The sequence below is a fragment of the Sarcophilus harrisii genome, chromosome 3, assembly GCF_902635505.1.
Source record: "Sarcophilus harrisii chromosome 3, mSarHar1.11, whole genome shotgun sequence".
NCBI lineage: Eukaryota > Metazoa > Chordata > Mammalia > Dasyuromorphia > Dasyuridae > Sarcophilus > Sarcophilus harrisii.
Genome location: NC_045428.1, coordinates 521,272,286 through 521,291,261, shown reverse-complemented (window position 1 = coordinate 521,291,261; position 18,976 = coordinate 521,272,286). Strand labels below are relative to the sequence as shown.

General features: G+C 35.1%; 1 protein-coding gene across 8 annotated transcripts in view; it reads right to left on the bottom strand.

The window, feature by feature from the left end:
* FNDC3A (fibronectin type III domain containing 3A) overlaps nt 1–18,976 on the bottom strand; it is a 176,373-nt gene that overhangs the window by 77,363 nt on the left and 80,034 nt on the right. The window contains exon 1 of one of the 8 annotated variants that reach the window (XM_012545280.3): nt 3,385–4,047. The exons of the other annotated variants lie outside the window; for them this stretch is intronic. Within the exon in view, the coding sequence (XP_012400734.1) occupies nt 3,385–3,391 (7 nt within the window). The 5' untranslated portion in view covers nt 3,392–4,047. Of the gene's footprint in view, nt 1–3,384; nt 4,048–18,976 lie in introns of those variants that run through there. 8 annotated transcript variants of the gene reach the window in all.

Below are 18,976 nucleotides of genomic sequence, written 5' to 3'. Positions count from 1 at the left end.
TGTCCCTTTTTGTGAGCCTGACAGGCTTTGGCCAAATGTTCCTGACTTTGCTAGGAATAAGTAAGACATGAGAGGTACTTTACCTCTGAAATGCTATTCTTGCTCTCTCTGGTTATTAGAGCTTTACTGAGGTACCTATAGGATATCAAGGCTCCTCTAACTTCAAACATCATACCATAATTCTCAAGAGGTTACACTAAAAAAATTTCTCTCAACATATTACATTCATTTAAAAAAACATTACAAGAGTCTAATAAGTATTAGGCACTGTGCTAAATACTGAGGATATAGACAAAAAGGAAAAGCTCATCCCCTTGAGAGTTTATACTCCATTATGAGGAATTATCTATATATAGATCTAGTTATTAAAAACTGGATGGGAGTGTGTTAAGAAATAGTAGGGATTAGGTAAGATCTTATGTGGAATGTGGCTTCTGATCTAAGCCCTGAATGGAATTAGGGATTCTAAGAGGCAGAGATGAGAAGAAAGAACATTTTAGGTATAATAGACAGCTTATGCAGAAACACTGAAAGAAAAAACAGAATGAAGTGTAAGGAAGACAGGTCAACAAGCTAGACATCAATGGGGAGGAGCAGTTTTCATCTAGCAGTGGTAGGAAAAGAAATTAAGATTGCAAGGGAGAGAGAAGTTAATGAGATATTACCCACAGGCAAATGGGCTTTTAAAAAAGTATGAGTGAAAGAGAGGAGAGAGATAAAATGATGAAAAAATAAAGTGAGCTTGGCACCCCAATGAAAATTAATCTACACAGAAGTTTGTTTTGAACATGTGCTATGGAAATGTTCCTGTTACTAACAATTGCTTAATCATCAGTTCCTATATTGATGCCATCGTGTTCTTAAGCTGGTAGAGCAGCAATGACAGGGGGAACAGTAAAAGCATTATTGGGGGATGGGAAGTAAGAGAGTATTGAAAGCATGAGGTATTAGGAGTGCCACATACTTTCCAGCTAAGCCTGATCAGGTTATTAGTCATTATTTAGGCCTTGACCCCAACTCAACAGTACTACTCCCAAACACACTTTTAAGAATGCAGATAAAGGCTACCTTTGGAGACAAGGACAAGCCAGATTCTCTCTGTGGCTCTATCTTAAGGATAAGAAATGTTCAAGAAGACAGAGAAGATGATTGCTACAAATTATACCACATTTGAGGCAGCTAGGTGGTTGAAGTAGATAGAACACTGGTCCCGGAGTCAGGAGGAGCCAAGTTCAAATTCAATCTCAGACACTTATCAGCTGTGTGACCCTGGGCAAGTCACTTAATCTTGTTTGCCTCAGTTTTCTCACTGGAGAAGTAAATAGCACAACTACTCCAGTGTTTTTGTCAAGAAAATCCTAAATGGATTCACAGAGTCTGACATGACTGAAATGACTCAACAATAACAAAATACCACATAGAGTGGTTTGGAAGATGAAAATATTGTGGCCTTAGTTTCACTAAATATAACATAGTTATTGCTCAGAGTATTAGATTTTTTGCCTTTAAAAATGTCAATTTTTAACTTGTTTTTATTTTCATGAACTTATTCCTTTAAATGGATAGGACAACACTGCTGGCAACCCACATAATAAGGGCACTCAATTACTTTTACTTTCTTTACTAACAAATCAGAAAAGGTGATTGCTTCCTAAGTCCAGATCAAAATTATTCTTTGTTGAATTTTTCATCTCACTTCAAAAAGCTCAGTCATCTTATACAACTATTTTAAGGTTCACACAATGCTTTTTTGACAACCACATAGTGAAGTAGGTAGTCAAGGTAATATAACCCAAATTTTATAGAAAAGTAAAGTGATTTTGTCTATAATCACATAGCTGGCAAATGTTAGAAGACCCGAGTCTTGGAACCTAAGTCATCTGACTATATTTGTATTTGTCCCAGGAAAACACAATTTATCATTTAATAACTCTTAAATAGAAATCAAGACAATGCCACTCCTATATTAGACTTGATTGTTTCTATTTAAATATGATTAAAACTTCAATAAATCTTCAAAAAAAAAAAGGCATTTTGTAAATAATGTCTGACAATACATTTTGCTACTAATGAAATGTATTCATAAGCATGCATTGAATCATCAATTGGTATAACTTAAAAATAGTTGTTTCAAAATGAGAATGATCTCATTTTGGATCCCCTATGGGGCCACAAAAATCAGTTCAAAATTCACATTTAATTCAAGTAACTTGTTTAGTTATAACATTAAATAATTTTTAAAATCATATGCTATTAACCTCTCCATATAGTATAACCATATCCCATTACTTCAAATAAATACTTCAAATCTAAAAACAAAAGTTTTACTTAGATTCTCTGACTTCAATATCACAATAGGTGATGTTTAAAATATTAATCTGTAATAATATATTTACTATGACATATTAAAAACCTTCATATAAACTTTTAAAATTACTTAGTGACGGCAGTTCTGTGTGTAAAGAAAAAGGACATTTAATTTTTTTCTGGCAAGTGCCTTTGTTTAAATAATGATACACACATATATCTTGTTACAAGCTAAAAAGCACTATGTAAATGTTAGCCATTGTAATTTTCTGACTCAAGTAGAAATTAAAAGTGCAAAACAAAATTTAACCCTGTCCCACACTGAGAAAATTCAAATTTTGTCTTAAATCAAAACACAGAAACTGCGAATGGAACACACCTGTCTTAAAAAAAAATTAGAAATATGAATTTTAGTTAATAGCTTCTTAACTTATTTGCTTAGAAGAGAAATGACTTGAAATCATACACCTGGCAGTTATTTTGGAAAGCTTATTTAAAATTCTACTTGGAAACAGCACCCTACCATATAGCAAATACAATTTTCAATTGAATCTGACACTTAAAATACCACAAAATACCTTGAAAGCATCACAAAAAGATTAAATTAATGTGTATTTCATTAAGCATTATTTTTTAAAAAGCTAACCTCTTTGCTTTTCTAACTTTAAACTTAAGAATGTTAGACAAAATGGTTTAAATGCCTAAGGTGCAGTGGGCTGATAAAGTTCCATTTAAAGCAGGTTTTCATAATGGCCTCCAAAATAATCTGAATCAGATTGTCCTGTTACATGTAAAATAACCCCACCAAAAAAAACCAAAAACCCAAAAAAATAAAAACCCTCAGAATATCCACATACAATACAAAGGCAAGTACTGGAAAGAGAGTATTCTGTGGAATGTGAAAGCCTTCGAACTATATATAATTATAGCAATTTTAACCACATGGCAGCAATTCACATTTTTACTGCTATATTTGGCACATATTCAAGAACACCGAATGCTGTTAGATTAAGACAGTGCTTTCTATGTTTTAAAATAAAAAAAGAATGTTCTCAAAAACAAGTCAGCAAATCTTACCACTCATTTTGCTTTTACAGTAGCGGCAGAGGACAAGAGAATCCAGCAAGAAAACGTTGTACACGTTATCTGCTTTAATTGGAGGATGGTTTTGTTTTTTGCAAAGCAGTAGGAGGAAAAGCTCCTTTGACCGAGTCACATGATGCTATCACGTGACCTATTGTGAAAGAGAGAAAAACGCAAGCCTTCCTGTTCACAACAGGCCACAGAAAAGTAATTTCTTAGGGCAGTACATTGTAGTTTGCTTTGGTGAAATTGTTCCTTAAATAAAGCATTATTTGTAAATTCAAAAGTTTGTAAAATTAAATCAAATGAATAATTGGTATTTGAAAAAGAAAGTTTCTTTTCTTTTTGATCACTGTACTATGGCATTATTTCAGCAGTTGTCTTCTAAAACATTCAGTTTCCTTTGATTAGCACACTTTTCACTTAAAAACCTGTACTATTCACTTGGTATTTTTGTTTTAATAAATCCTGAAATTAAAATAAAAAGATAAAAACTACTTTTCAATGAGCTATTTTGTAATCTTAAATATTGTTTCAAATTAACTGATTAATAAATATATACAACACAAGACACTCTGAACAAATATTTAAGGTGGCATGCTACATTTAGTATATCTTATATTAATAATGTATACTCTTTTTTTGTGTAGAACCACTTTTTGTGGTTCAGTTTTCCATAGTAAGTACAAAAAATTTTTTTAAGCAAACATAACAAATTTCTCATTTGATGAGAATGAGAAATTTGTTATGAGAAATATCTCTACAACAGACAAGTAATTTTTAATCAAATTTAAGAAGGAACGCTGCATTGCTCATATTTCTCATGGATTATTACAGGAACTGTCAAGTAAAGCTACTTGCAAGGCCTACATATGAGATCTGTCAATTGTTTTAGTTTATGGCAACTCATGGTGGACTGAATCAAGGAAGGAAAAAGAGGGATCAGGGAAACACAAATATATGGAGAAATGGTAAAATATTTTTGTTTTAGAAATTTCCTCTGATCCCTTTCCATGTATAAGATCATAGTGTTTTGAGTCAAAAAGCCCTTCTCTATTTTCTTTTTTCTTCCTCTTCATTCTTAATATCTTTGATGGAGGAATACTTAAAACTAAAATTAGTAGCAAAAATGAATTTGGGATAGTCTGTGAATTTCAGTTTTTTATGTTTCCTCCTTTCCCTTTATTAGAATAGATTAGAAAAACCCTATAATCATATTTCTTAACAATTTAGATGTCTCCACAATAAAAGTTTATAATATAGTTTAAATAATAAATAAACTTATAAACTTAATAATAAACTTAAATAATAAATAAAACTTATTATGTAGAATAACTTAATAGAGTGAATTTAGCCTCATCATAGTTTTTTAGCTTAAACTGAATTGCTTATTGATCGAAAACTTTGAAACATGAAAAATTTGACCAGCTTATCTCTTTCTAGACAAGGGTATTTTCCCATTATTTTTGCATTCTGGTTAGAAAGTGGCAGTATTTATGATATTAATGTATATGGTTGCTGCAGGTCATGCACACTGCTATTTATAGTAGAACAATGATGATTCATTCTTGCTTTGTTATCCTGGTAGGAAACAGTGCTTGGGATTCACTGAAGCATTTTAGGTTAATCATGTCTCTATAACTGAACACCCACACTTGGACATCACACTGGCAAATGATATGAATCAAAGACGTAAGCCCAAATAGATGAAAAATAAAGGCCGCACAGTAGCAAAACAAGAATACCAACTGACGTAAGTAACATGAATTCATCTAAAATGGATAGAGCACAGGAAATCAATAGTCTTCAAATTTAAGACTTCCATAATTTTTTTTTAGCCTTAGTACAAAACAACAAAAGTCTAAAGTATATATTTTTAAACCAGGAGTTTTTTCAAGTGTTAGAAAGGAAGGATAATCATAGTTAGCAAAAACAAAAACAAAAACTTAAATCAATAAAATGTGGCATAAAAATTTCCTCCTATGTAAATTTTCCTTATATATAAAGGTTTTGACCTAGATAATCTTTTAAATCCTTCTAGTTAAATGCCAAAATCCTATCAGAAAATTTTATGAAAATAAGGAAAATACTACAGAAAAAAATTCATTTTGATTGATTTTGGATAAAGAAAGGCAAAGGGGAAATTTGGTTCTAAAGGTTATTTTGTAAATTAAAAAAAAGTTTTATTATTTTATTATATTATCCACTGGATATGGACATGGACATAGAAGGATTTCAAAATACATCTGGTATTAGAATTCACTTGACTGTCCCTGATACTCTCTAGCAGTATCACCCTTCCTTTTGTAATTTTATTCTTCAGCAACACTCCTCCTTCACTGATATTTTTTTTCTAAAATCTGGAATCTGTCCTAGAGAGCATAGATGCAGAACATAAGGTCTATTAGGGCTACCTTAGTAATTTCTCAATGTCATAAAATTAATTTTGGGGGGGGATACTATAACTAATACAACATTACAATGCCCCTGGCCAGCATTCAACTTAACTTTCTCTGGGCTACTCTAATTAGGTTTTGGTGAATTAAATGTTCTTGCTTTAACTAAGGAACCAAAGATCCTCTTCCAGTTTAATTTGAAGAAATGATTCAAAAAAGAGAGCAAAACTAGGTAGAAAGACCCTTCTGTAGTTCCAAATAACAGTAGCCTATAAAAAAAGTGGTCTTCACATGCATGGATACCAAACATTATATAACAATACAATAATAAACAAATCTTCCTAAAATGTTAGGTTCCTTAGTCTGACATACTAGCTTTTGCTTCAAGACTATTTAACAGAAACTCTACATTTTTCTGCTCAGCTCTATTACTGTGGAATTAAATATCTTTATATAACATTATTTTACTTCAAGTTGCATATTCTGGATCAAATAAATGACAATAAGCAGACCACATATGTTTTTCATACGGTGAAGACCAATTATAATCACAAAAATAGTTACAAGTATATTATTTGAATAATTTTTCTAATCATTTTATTATACTCAATTATGCAAAGACAAATGACTGGTCTGCGTTTAATTTGCCTCTAATTTATATATTTTAGTCATTTGTCATGATTAAAGAACATATTAAAGCATTTTAATTTGATGATATAGTATGACAACAAAAATTATCCTTATCTCTTAAGTATTTCACTAAGACATATGTTATTCAGTCAAAGATCGATAGAATCAGAGGATTTGCAGCTGGAAAGCTCCAAAGTATCACTATACTGGAATGATAAAAAAAAAAAAAAAAAAAAAAGATCATAAAAAAAGAAAAACTTATAAATTACTATTTGTTTTATACATGATGTTCAAGAGTTGAAAAGATACACTTACTCCATACAACAGATTGGTATATTTATCAGTACAGATTAAGATTTACCATCAGTACATCCTAAACATGGAATAATGTACTACTTAAAGCCTTTTTGGCCACCTCTTTGATTATAGACTTTTTTTTTTTTCAGTTCTTTTTTTTAACATCAAAGTTTGAATTCACCTTTCCCACTCCTTTTAAAGGGTATTAATTTTTAAATTTTAATTAAAGGGTTATAATTAATATCATGTAAGCCTCATCAACATTTTTAAAGTCAATTTTTATTATTTTCATAAACAGGCTCTAAATTCTATTTGTTTTCATCAGTCATGGAAATAAAATGATAAGGTTTACTTAATTCAGCCTTCCCTTCCTTCCCACACCCCTCTCCCCATTTTTCACTCTTTTTTGGAGTAACTCCCACTGTGAAAGTCAATGCTATATGAATCTGTATTTAATTTGGAGGAAGACACATGCAAAAATGGGGAAGAGTACTAATAATAGCCAGAGTGATCATCATCAATTTTCCCAAAGAAAATTCTATGTTGATCTCAGCGGCCCCAAAGTAGGGAAATTGTTAACTTTCTGGTTTATATTACTAGGGCTTAACAAGGGCTTTCTTACTTTTTCTCTCTCACAGTAATGTTTGAAATTGTACTGGTATCTCTACAGAGACTGAGGCCCATGGGTTCAAATGTCAAAATAAAGAAAAATGGAGATGGTTAGATTGGTCAGCTATTATTATTGCCCCCTAAATGATTTCCTCTTTCCAACTTCTGAGGTCCTGTTAAGGTCACCACCATTGTCTCATTGACTCAGGCTTGTAACCTTGACTCCTTACATACTGAGTTCACATATCTAATCTACTGCCATTTTACCATTTTGTCATTCTACTTTCACAACATTTCTCATCTATATTCCCTTCCGTTCTCTCTCATGGCTACCACACTGGTGTAGACTTTATCACCTGACATTTAAAAACTTAAAAAATAGCCTTCTGTTGGTCTTCTTGACTCAAGTATCTCTCTACTCTACACTCCATCTCCCCAAAGTGATCTTTCTAATGTAAAGAGTTGACTATGTCATATACTGAGACTCAATAAACTCCAGCAGCTCCATATTACCAGGATCAAACAGAAGATCCAAATATTTTTACAGCACTTCATAACCTGGCTGCTTCCTACCTTTTCAGTCTTAAGAAGACTTTACCCTCCTCAGAGTGCTCAATGATACAGTAACAACTTGCCTTCTTTGCTATTCTCCTATGATATTCCATTTCCCGACTCTGTGTACTCTGTCAATGGCTAACTCTCCCCTTCTTGGAAAGCTTCTCTAGTTTCCTTCAAGCCTTCAAATGAAAGAGGCTTTTACCAATTCTATTCACTATTAATGCCTTTTCTCTAGAATTACCTTTCACTTAAACTTCATGTGTAAACAGTTGTTTGCATGTTTACTTCCTGCTTAGTGTTGTTGTGAGTTCCAGAGGGTAAAGATCATATTTTTTATTTTCTTTGTATCCCCAGAGCTTAGCATACTGTCTGGCACATATTAAGCACTTAATGTGCTTGTTAATTGGTTGAAATGCGTCTTATCTTTCTATCTCTCCCTCAAACGCAGACACATAAACACATACTCAAGTTGACATATTGTCCCTCCAAAAAACACAAAACCAAACCCAACACACTTCTATGTAAATAGTTGGATAGTGATGCTGGAGAAATGAATGAAATGAAATGGAATGAAAGGATGAAGTTCTGTAATATCCCAAAATGTTACTACCTTGTGAGTTAAGTTTCTTCTTACTAGATTTCTTCAAAAAAAGACTAGATGAATAATTAATGGGTAACCTCCAGAGTATACTTGTTCTGAGTTGATGGTCCCTAACTCTAAGGGACTTAGACTCTATACTATACTTCAACTCTTAAGACACTATAAATTTTATTCCACAGGCCACAGGGTATTAATGAAGGTATTTGAATATAAGTAACATAATCAGTGCTATTTGGCTAAGATTTATCTGTAGATATAAACATGAATGTTGAAGAATGACAAATATTTATATTTCAGTATTTCACTAATTGTCTGATCTCACTGATGTGGATAAATCCTCCAAAAGTAGTCTATCCCTGTCTTCTTTTGTAAATTATCCACTTTGCTGGAATCTTCTAGCCTTCTTACACCAAAAGTGTAAAACTTGCTTTCTTCAAAACTCCCCAAGCCAGTATCAAACTAAAATGTAACTAGAAAATGTTTAACAAAATACATAAAATTAAAATACAACAAAGATGATGTTAACGTATAATTTTCCAAGTCTATATGTAGCCTATATAGGAAAGGACCTATTTTTATTGGAGTTTAATATCACTGTCTTAATATCATTAGAATGTTTGATTTCTTAAATATCATCTTACCTTCTTCAAAGCTACAAGGCTACAACAACTTTTTTGTCCCAATAATTCACGACTTTGATATTTTTCATTCTGTTCCTTGCAATCAAGTCATTACTGATATTATGCTGCACTCTATTTACATCCACTATACATCTCTACATGGCTCTTTGGGTGATCTCAAATTTTGATCTTTTAAAGCCAAATGGAACTACCAGACGAAAAATATCATAAAGATGGTCTTTGGTTTAGGTGAGAAGATTCGGGGCTGTTGAAAATGACAAGATTCCCCAAATACAATCTGTCCCACTCTCATAATCTTATCTAATGCTGGGGCTAGCTGTTAATCTAGAGAAGAGCAACCAGCTCAACAGGTTGTCCATTTAAATGCAAATTAAAGACAGAAAGACAGGCATTCTTTTCTACTTTTTTATTTTGCTTTTAAGGGTTTCCTTCATGAAAGAATGGTTGACCAATTAACATAATTAAAGTCTGGCCCAGGAGAAGAGTACAAAAAATTTATCTCTTTCCCTGTTTTGCAGAGGAAGGGAACTATGGATGTAGAATAATACATTAATGCATATATTGTCAGGCATAGTTAATATGTTGGTTAGTTCTAAAGATCTAATTTTTTCCCTTTTTTTTTTTTTATTCCTCATTGTAAGGGACAGTCTTGAGGAAAAGAAGGGAGAAAAAAAAATAAAGGCAATATAAAAATAAAAGATGTAAATGCAATTTGTATTTTTTAAAGACAGTTTTAATGAAAGGAAAACAAAATCTCTGGATGCAAAACAATTTCTCCAATGAACAACCTGTTCCCAAAAGGAACAGTCACAGAAGCAGTAAATCCCCGTCACAACTTGTTCCCCAAAGGTACAGACATAGAAGCAGTAAATCCCAGTCACAACTTAAATATGAAAGTTCCTCTTACCCTAAATTTATTATAATCATTTTCTGATATACTGATTTCCTCTTCCTATCCTCCCTCTGTCCTCTGAAAAAAGGATAAACAGTTAAGTAAAACTGACCTTTAAATCAAATTTATTTTACAGCATATGCAACTGACCTGTGGTTTCTTCCTTTTTGGCAGGAAAAAGCTAAGTAAGGCTCTAATCATAAACATTTATTAAGTGTCTGTCTATGAGGTACTTGAGGGAATTAGGAAAGCAAGTGGTTGTGTCTCACTCAATTCCCACAATTTATCACCTGTAGGACTAATTCCCTCAATTCTTCCTTCATTTTTCACCTGCCATATGTTCCAGGCAATGTACTAAAACATTGGGAATACAATTAATTAAAAAAAATACTAGGATACATAGGAGCTTACAATCTAAAGGGGGAAATAATACAAACATTGCATTTCATTCTGTTTTTGGAACCAAAATTACTTATTATAAGTAATTTGTTCTTTTGCCTTTTCATCTAGTTGTTTCTTCCTTGTACTCTAGTAAAGCCAAACTGTTTTGAATTTCATTTAAAAGGCTGCATAATATTCTAGGATTTGTTATATTTTGTACAATGTTATCTATAAACAGGAATATTTGGGAGACAAACACTCCTGTATGGAATTCTCTTTCATTAGGACTTTGCAACAACCTCCAAGACGGTGGCAAACATGTTTGGTGAGCATCCATTTCCTTGCTTTATGCACTAATTGATGATATAGTCAACAATATGTTGTTCTAAGATCTATTTCTCTATTAGGGTAATGGAAAGAATTTAACATCTGGGCACTAGAAATACTGTCCTTTTAAGGAACACAGGAAAAACTTCCCCCTACTAGCTTCTTTAAAGCAAATACTGTAATTTAAAAACCATGTATTCCTAGTATACAAGTACCTTGCATATAGTGAATATGTAATAATTTTTTAAAACTGAATTTTTAATCAAGTACACAGTACTCTGTTACCAGTCTAACTCCAAATCCTATTAGATAACAAGATTTAAGAATTATATATTTTCTGTAAATCCTTATATCCAGATCCCATTTTAAACACAAGTAGTGTTAAAGTTAATTTAAAAGTAGACATTTCTAATTTGGAAATCTATTTACCCACAGAAATGTTACTAATAGTTAGGTTCTCATGCAAACCCACAAAAGCTGACATAAAATAGCTGAAATAATATACTACAATGTGAAAAGAGGAAGAAAAAACACTATGTGTAGTAACTTTTTGTCCTCAAATTTTTGGACTTAAAAAACAACAACAACAAAAAGATAGCACCAGCCCTGGTGTCAGAAGGACTTAAGTTCAAATCCAACCTCAGATGCTTATTAGCTATGGAACCTGGACAAATCTCTTAGACCCAATTGCCTCCAAAAAGGAAGGAAAGAAGGGAAAGAGGGAGAGAGGGAGAAAGAAAGGAAAGAGAAAAATCTTCAAAGTGGGTTTCTTCTCTCTAATCTCCTCACCTTTCCAATTTGTTTTTTGCCCTACTACCAATTAATTTTTCAAATGCACACATCTGGCAGTAAAATAATGCATGAAAAACACTTTGCAAACCTTAAAATCCTCCATACCTCCCTATGTTCCTTACATAAGACATTCCATCTCCTGACAGGGCATTTTCACTGACTGTCCTCTATGCTTTCCCTATGGAATTATACACTAAATCTTCATATCATGAAACAATTGCAACAGAGCAAAATTAATGAGTGTAGTACCTATGGCCTTCAATTGTCTGCAAAATGAGTTCAACAGCTGGGGCTGGGGAAGGGAGGAAAGAGGAAGGGAGAAAATAAGTCAAGGCAGCCTGAAATAAAATTAAGGTTCTTTCCATCCTCCCATTATTCTGTGCCCATGATCATCTACTCAAGAGGGAAAATTCTTTTATCAGCTATTGCTAGCTATACTGTGTTTAAATTTGTGTTTCAACTACTACAATCTGTCCATACCTTGGCTCCTAAATTAGGTAGTCACCATCACTAGACATAATACATTCCTAAAAGCTGTGCTTCCTGATGGGACCAAAAATGTCAACCCCAACAAATAGGAATCCCTGTACTGTTAGGCAGGCTCCCAATTTCATTAAAGCATGAGGTCAGGCTCTTCTAGTAACACTCATTTCTGGGTTCAAGGGCAATACCAACAACACAGTCGATAGGTGTCCACCAAATTACAAACATAATATTAAGCAAAAGACTATGGAATTTTCTGAGCTGATCCCAAGTTGCTGCTTACACAGTTGCTTGCAGACCAAGGATTGGCTCCCTCTGAACCTCAAGATCTTGCTGCTAGTCCTATGAGTTTTGTCAAAATGTCTCAAGAGGAGACTCAAAATGTATTGCATTCAGATTCAATAAGATGTTCTAGGACTTAAATATACAATCCACAGGTCACTTTACTTAAGATAAAAGGCTCCTCACAGCCTTCCACTGTCGGTAAAAGCTCACTCAGTAGCCCCAGGCTTATTTCGAGGTAAATGGAGCATTTGAGGCAACCTATTCGGAGAAGCTCCTTGAGGAGATGCTTTCTATTCTAGGATGGTCTGAATTTTAGATTATCCACCAGGGGGAAGTTTCTTGGCAGCTGCTAGTGATACTACAAGACAAATTCTCAGCTTTACATGAAAAGTTCTTTACAAGATTCAACCTGATTCACCACTATTTTCTGAATGTAGTCAACAACTGTAAAAGCCTTTCCTATTATCTAATTTTACCCTTTCTTATTTCCTGCTATGTGCTAGTCTCCTTTCAACAAATTATTCTCATATCTACAACTGCTGCAATTTTCCAGCTCATGACACCACTTCCTGCAGAACTTCCTTGATCTACCAGACATAAAGTGACTACCCTTCCAGTCATGTGCCTCTCTGGTCTAAGTACTTATCAAGTTCCAATTTGTGTTATAACTCATTTTCTCCCTACTAACTTCTTTAAAGCAAATACTGTAATTTTAAAACCATGTATTCCTAGTATGCCAGTACCTTTGCATATAGTGAATATGTAATAATTTTTTAAATTGAATTTTTAATCAAGTATACAGTACTCTGTTAACAATCTAACTCCAAATCCTATTAGATAACATGATTTAAGAATTATATATTTTCTGCAAATCCTTATTAAGAGTATACTGTTTTTTTCCTTTAAATCAGGAAAGTTCTGGGGGTGAAGGGAGGAGGGGATAGCCATAGATTATACCTTTTGCTTAATCTTAGAAATTATTACACTGATTTCTAAACAAAGTAAGGGAATGGGAAGCCTGATGATAAAGGAAGAGGTACAAAAGAACAAGGGATTTGTTGTGAAGAGGAGTTAGAAAGAGTCTTAGCAGCAGTAAAGCAGCTAGCTAATCTTCTAGTCAGCTCAACAGACGGGGAGGAACAAACATGAACAACTTGGGTCCCTTTAGATGCATTGTAGCAGTTAAAGAAGAGAAGAGGGAAGTAAAAAGATTAAGGGAGAGAAGCCCCAATGGATATAACTGATTTGTTTTTCAATAAGTTATAAGAATGAACACAGAGGTACTAGAGGAGGGAGGAAGACTTATAGTTCTGAAAACCTACTCACATTGGGATTGGGTTAAATAAGCAACACTACATGTATACCACCCAAGGGAATAGCACCATCCAAAATCTATAAAGAAATAAGGGAAGAGGGAGGAGGGATGGGCAGACCGGAAAGCAAAGGGAAGATAGATAAGGGAGGGAGGGAAGTTAAATAATAGCAAGGCAAGTTAAGGAGCAGAATTAAAGCAAAAGGTCAACAGAGATAGCAAAAATATATGTCTGTGTGTGTATGTGGAGGGACAATATGTGTGTGTATGTATATGTCTACATATGTATAAATAAATATATCTTAACTATTGCTTGCTTGGGGGATGGGGGAGACAAAAAGGAGGAAAAAGATAAAGTAAAAAAGGTGTGATGTGGGAAAGATTCCAATCTTTGATTCCCAACCCCCCTAGCTAATGTAAATTACCCTTTGACTCACAAATCCTGGTCCCTTTGAATTCCATAGAAGATCCGGACTGTCTCAGCCCCACCTGGATCTGAGCCAACTTTGGGGCTACACCCCAAAGCCCCTCGAGCTAAGTCTCAGACTTAAAAGGGCCACAATGGGAACCCCTCTTTGCAGAGATTCCAAACATGGCAGCCATGTGAAGACCCTCTGTCCACTGGACCCTCTGTCCAGTGCCCTCCTTATCTCTACCTTCACCTATCTCCTACTTCTAAACTCAGTAATAAACCTCTTTTATTAATCTAGCTCTCCGGGCCAATAAATGCTTTTACTGGGAATTCCGCGCCGCTACTAGACCTCATATACCGCCATATCCTTATGCCGAATCCAAGGGGTTGCAGGGGAACTGTTTGACTCCCTGTACCCTAAACCTGCCACTAGACCTTAACTAAACCCTAATTTCATTTAGGTACCCCAAATGTAGACCTCAACATGTGGTCTACACCTCAACATTTGGTTCCTGACCTCAACATGTGCACAGCAGAAAATAAAAAGAACAATAAAGATAAACATTCATGAATATAATTTTTCTTTACTAATTATATGTACTTTCTTGAACTGGTAATTTGCTGTTATATATTTTGAATCCTCCCTGATACTGTGCTGGGCACATGACAATGTTCTCTTCAGTTTTATTTTGTTTTGCATTCCTTTTCTGTTTTTCTTTTTTCTTATTCTGTTTTTGTTAATAAAATAAAATAAATTTAAAAATATACACAGAATGACAACAAGGTAAATAGAAAAATCAACAAGAACAAAAAAAAAATCAAAACTGAATGCTGTGAAATAATAGTATCTAATTTAAATACATAGATTAGATTAGTTTTACAGTTTTCTCTTCTCCTCTTTTTATTCTTTCTTTTAAGGAATTGTTTCCTGGGCGAAGAAAGGGAATATGGGTGATGTAAGAACAAGCTATCTTAAAAATAAAAATATACATTAAAAAACCTTATCTTGAATAGTGATTCTTGGGGAAACATCTCAACTACAAGGTACTAGGTTCTTTTAAGACCTTTAAAAGTACAGTTTTTAAAACCATTTAAATTTCAAATTAAAACATAGTTTGATTGTTGTTTAGAAATCTAATCACTACCCATTATCTACATCAATGGTACTACTAATGTTATTAACCATAAAGAAGTTTTCTGGGAAAAATATTTTTGGATCAGAGATAGGATTAAACATAATGGAGACCTGAAGAGGGTAAAAAAGCAAAGAATACTTTTATGCCATTGAAACATAAAATATATTATTTCAAGGACCATGTATGAGCATATAAAAATTGGTCAAATAATGAGAAGCCCAAGAAAATATAAATCTCAAGAAAGTCAAGGAATAAAAGAAGCCTACAAAGAGTATAGTAGATTTATCATATTGATAAGAACCCAAATAAGGGTTCTGATTTGCATTGGAAAGATTTTACTCATTAATTAAATCACAGATGGAACGAAGTACCAATCAGTTAAGTCAAAAAGTCAATTTAGTATCTATCTACTACATATGCCAGGCATGTGTAAAATCTGAGGGATACAAATAAAGGCAAAAAACAATTCCAGCCCTTAAGAAGGGTACATTCTAATAAAAGCAGTAACATACAAATAACTATGTACAAACAAGATGTATACAGGGTAAACTGAAAAAATTCCATACGGAAAGCATAGATGATAGTCAGTGAAAATGCCCAGTCAGGAGATGGAATGTCTTATGTAAGGAACATAGGTATGAGAAGGCTGAAAAGGTAGAAGAGGGTCAGGTTATGAAGGGCTTTGAATGCAAAACTGGGGATTTTTTATTTGATTTCAGGGATCATATAATAGGAAGCCACTAGAGTTTATTTAAATAGAAACATAACATGGTTAGACTGCACTTTAAGAACATAATTTTGACAGCTAAGTGGAGAATAAACTGTAACCACATTAATCTCTATGTGGTAGGAAGCTCAACAAGAAAGCAATTGCAATTATCCAGGTGTCCTGCACCCAGGAAGTGGTAGAATAAAAGAGAGAAAGTGGCTTATAAGAGAAAAGTGATGAAGGTGGCAGTGGCAAGACTTAACAACTGTTTGGATATAGAGTGATGTAAGAGAGAGTCAGAAGTTGAAGGTGTCATCCAGGTTAAAAGCTGGGAGTATGGTGGCAGCCTCAACAGTAATGCAGAAATTTGGAAGAGGTTCAGAAGAGTTTTGGGGAAAGAGAAGAGGTCATTTTGGGACATGTTGCATTTAAGATATGTACAGGACATACAGTTCACAATATCTAACAGACAGTTGTGCTGAGGGCACACCCAACAATCCTGAATGACCCTATTGCCCATGGAGGTCCCTAGCCTGATTAAAGACTAAGAAATTATCTTCCCATTGGCAGGGGCCCACAGAGTGACACCAAGAGAGCTGGAGAGAAAATACTTGGAGCAAAACTCTCTTATGTGCCTTGGCCACCTTTTGAGTTATCTGAAGAGTGAAGGCTGGACCACAGTCACTCTTTGCAGAGTCACTCAGAAAGAGCTGGGCTGGGATTAGAAGCTGGCCTGAGGGCATTTGAAACCACCCAGAAGGAGAAAAGATGCATACCCTTTTTTCTGAGCTGGGAAGTTAAAGGTGCCATGGTCAGAGGTAGGAGCATGGGCAACTAAATCAGCAAGCCTGTTTCCCTTTGCATATTAATAGAACTTTCTCTTGGAAAAAGTGCCTTTTCTTTGCATATAACCCCATGAGCATGCAAAATATGAAAAGCATATCTGGAGTCTGTTTAGATGTTCACTTTCATTCTTTTCCCCATTCTAAAACTCTGTGAGGGCAAAAATGCTCTGAATCTGGTGGGAGTAAGAACCTACAATGGAGCACCTAGGGTGAGCTTAGAACTTAGAAGGGCTGTGGCAGCCTCTTGCTCTAGGGCAGGAGGACCACCCCAAAGACACCAAATTTGGCCCCACCTTTCATTATATGAAGCTAAGGCCAGACAAGAGATATAGTTTATAGCTTTTGCTATCTTAAACTGATAAGACTGGGCCTTTAAACAAAGAAACTTCATAGCCCTACATGGGAGAGAAAAGGGGATGGAAGGGTTAGTATGGCTACAGTCAGAGAAGTCTCTGGGGTGGGGCTGCAGATATCATCTAACCCATACTGTCCAGGTGAATTGATGGGAGGAGTTATGTTCCCCTGGATTTGCCCCTTCAGGGACAAAAAGAAATTGTGAGTCTTTATTCAATGGTATACAAAGGAAAGCATCTTTAAGATCTAGAGTGGAAAACCATAGTGTCCCCTGGGATCTGAGTGGGGATAGTATAGGGATTAAGCCACTAAGGCGGGGGCAACATGAGTGGCTCACCCAGGGATTCCTTGGTTCAGACAGAGGAGTTTCCTTCCTCCCCCATTTCAGAGGGAACCTGGGAGGACTTTGGAAAAGCACAAAAAATTCAGTTGGAAGTCTAAGAAGGGAAAACTGGGTCCTCAACTTCCCCATTTAATCATGATCCAACAAGGGAGAGGACTGGAGGGAATAATAGGAAAGGAGTGTTTAAGTAACAGGTCAACAAACTGGCAGGGCAAAGGGGAAGTTTCCAAACAGTTCTCAAGTTTCCCTTCAATCCCTATTATCTTATGAGGCGAAGGAGAAGGGGAGACCAGAGTGCCAGAGCAAGACAGAAAATGAGCTTCCTCTTCTCCCCCCCCCCCCATATCAAAAGGGAATTCAACAGCTTCATGATAGCTCATCTCCATTCCACCCCCCCACCCCAACCTTCGTCTGGGTGGGGTTCCTGGTTATTGTCCCTACTAACTCCACTTCTAATGATTCTTTTTGCTCATATTTGGTTCTTGAATTTTTAAACTACTTGTGAGATTTATTTCCTCCAGACTCCAAGTTATGAACTTCCAACTATCTGTTCACCCTGAATACCACTGGCTAACTGATTCTGACACCCAGCACCATTCTGAATGCTGCCGCTACCATCTTGCCTCCCCACTCCTTGTTCTGTACCCTCACTGGGCAAGGATAGCTCTCTGCCCCTTATCAGCATGAAGAAGGTCCAGAAGATGAGACCTCCATCCCTTTGTCCCAAATGAATTTAGGTACAAATTGCTTGAGGGGGGAAAATAATATGGTATAGCTTCTAGGGAAATATAGCGGTAGTTTTGGGATCCCTTAACCTTGGGGAGCTTCTGTTCTAAAAATAAATCAGTAGTCCTAAATCTTCTAGCTTTGGAAACTCCCTCACTCAATCTGTCAGATTCTGACCACTCCTTACTCAGAGAGCTACTGATCTTAGGAAACTCCCACACCTAATCTGCTTGATTCAGGAGACCACTCCTCAATTCACTGCTGATGGGTAATCTTGTCAATAATAATCTGGTCAAGAGAACCAAATTCCAGAGGCCACTCCTTTTTATCTACAAGCCATAAAATTAGCATAGCTATAATTCAAAGGTAGATGAATCTATCTCTTGGCTTCTGTTTCTCTGCTGGTGAATTCCCTTACAATTTACTCTGCTTTGTAATGGTGTTACTATTGCAATAAAACTCTGCTCTTTGATTAGGAGATGGGTTCAAGCCTGCAAATTCTTTTGAGACACCTTGCAACACTAGTCTGGAACCCCAAACTTTTGGGGTCTCCCCTTTCCCAACCTCAACAGTTGGAGACGTGAGTCTAGAGGTTAGGGAAAGAGAAGCTGATTAAAACCATCAACATAAAGTCAATTATTGAATCCATGAGGGCTGGTATGATCATCAAGCAAACTATTGTAGAAGAAGCAGAATAGAAGTTTCAGGTAAAGGCATCAGCAGGCATGACCTGGATGAAGATCCAGCAATACAGAATGAGAAGGAATTCTCAGAAGGGTAGAAGGAAGACCAGGATAAGGAAGTGAAGAGAATAGATTGAGCAACAGTATAAAAGTTGCAGAGAGGACAAGAAGAAT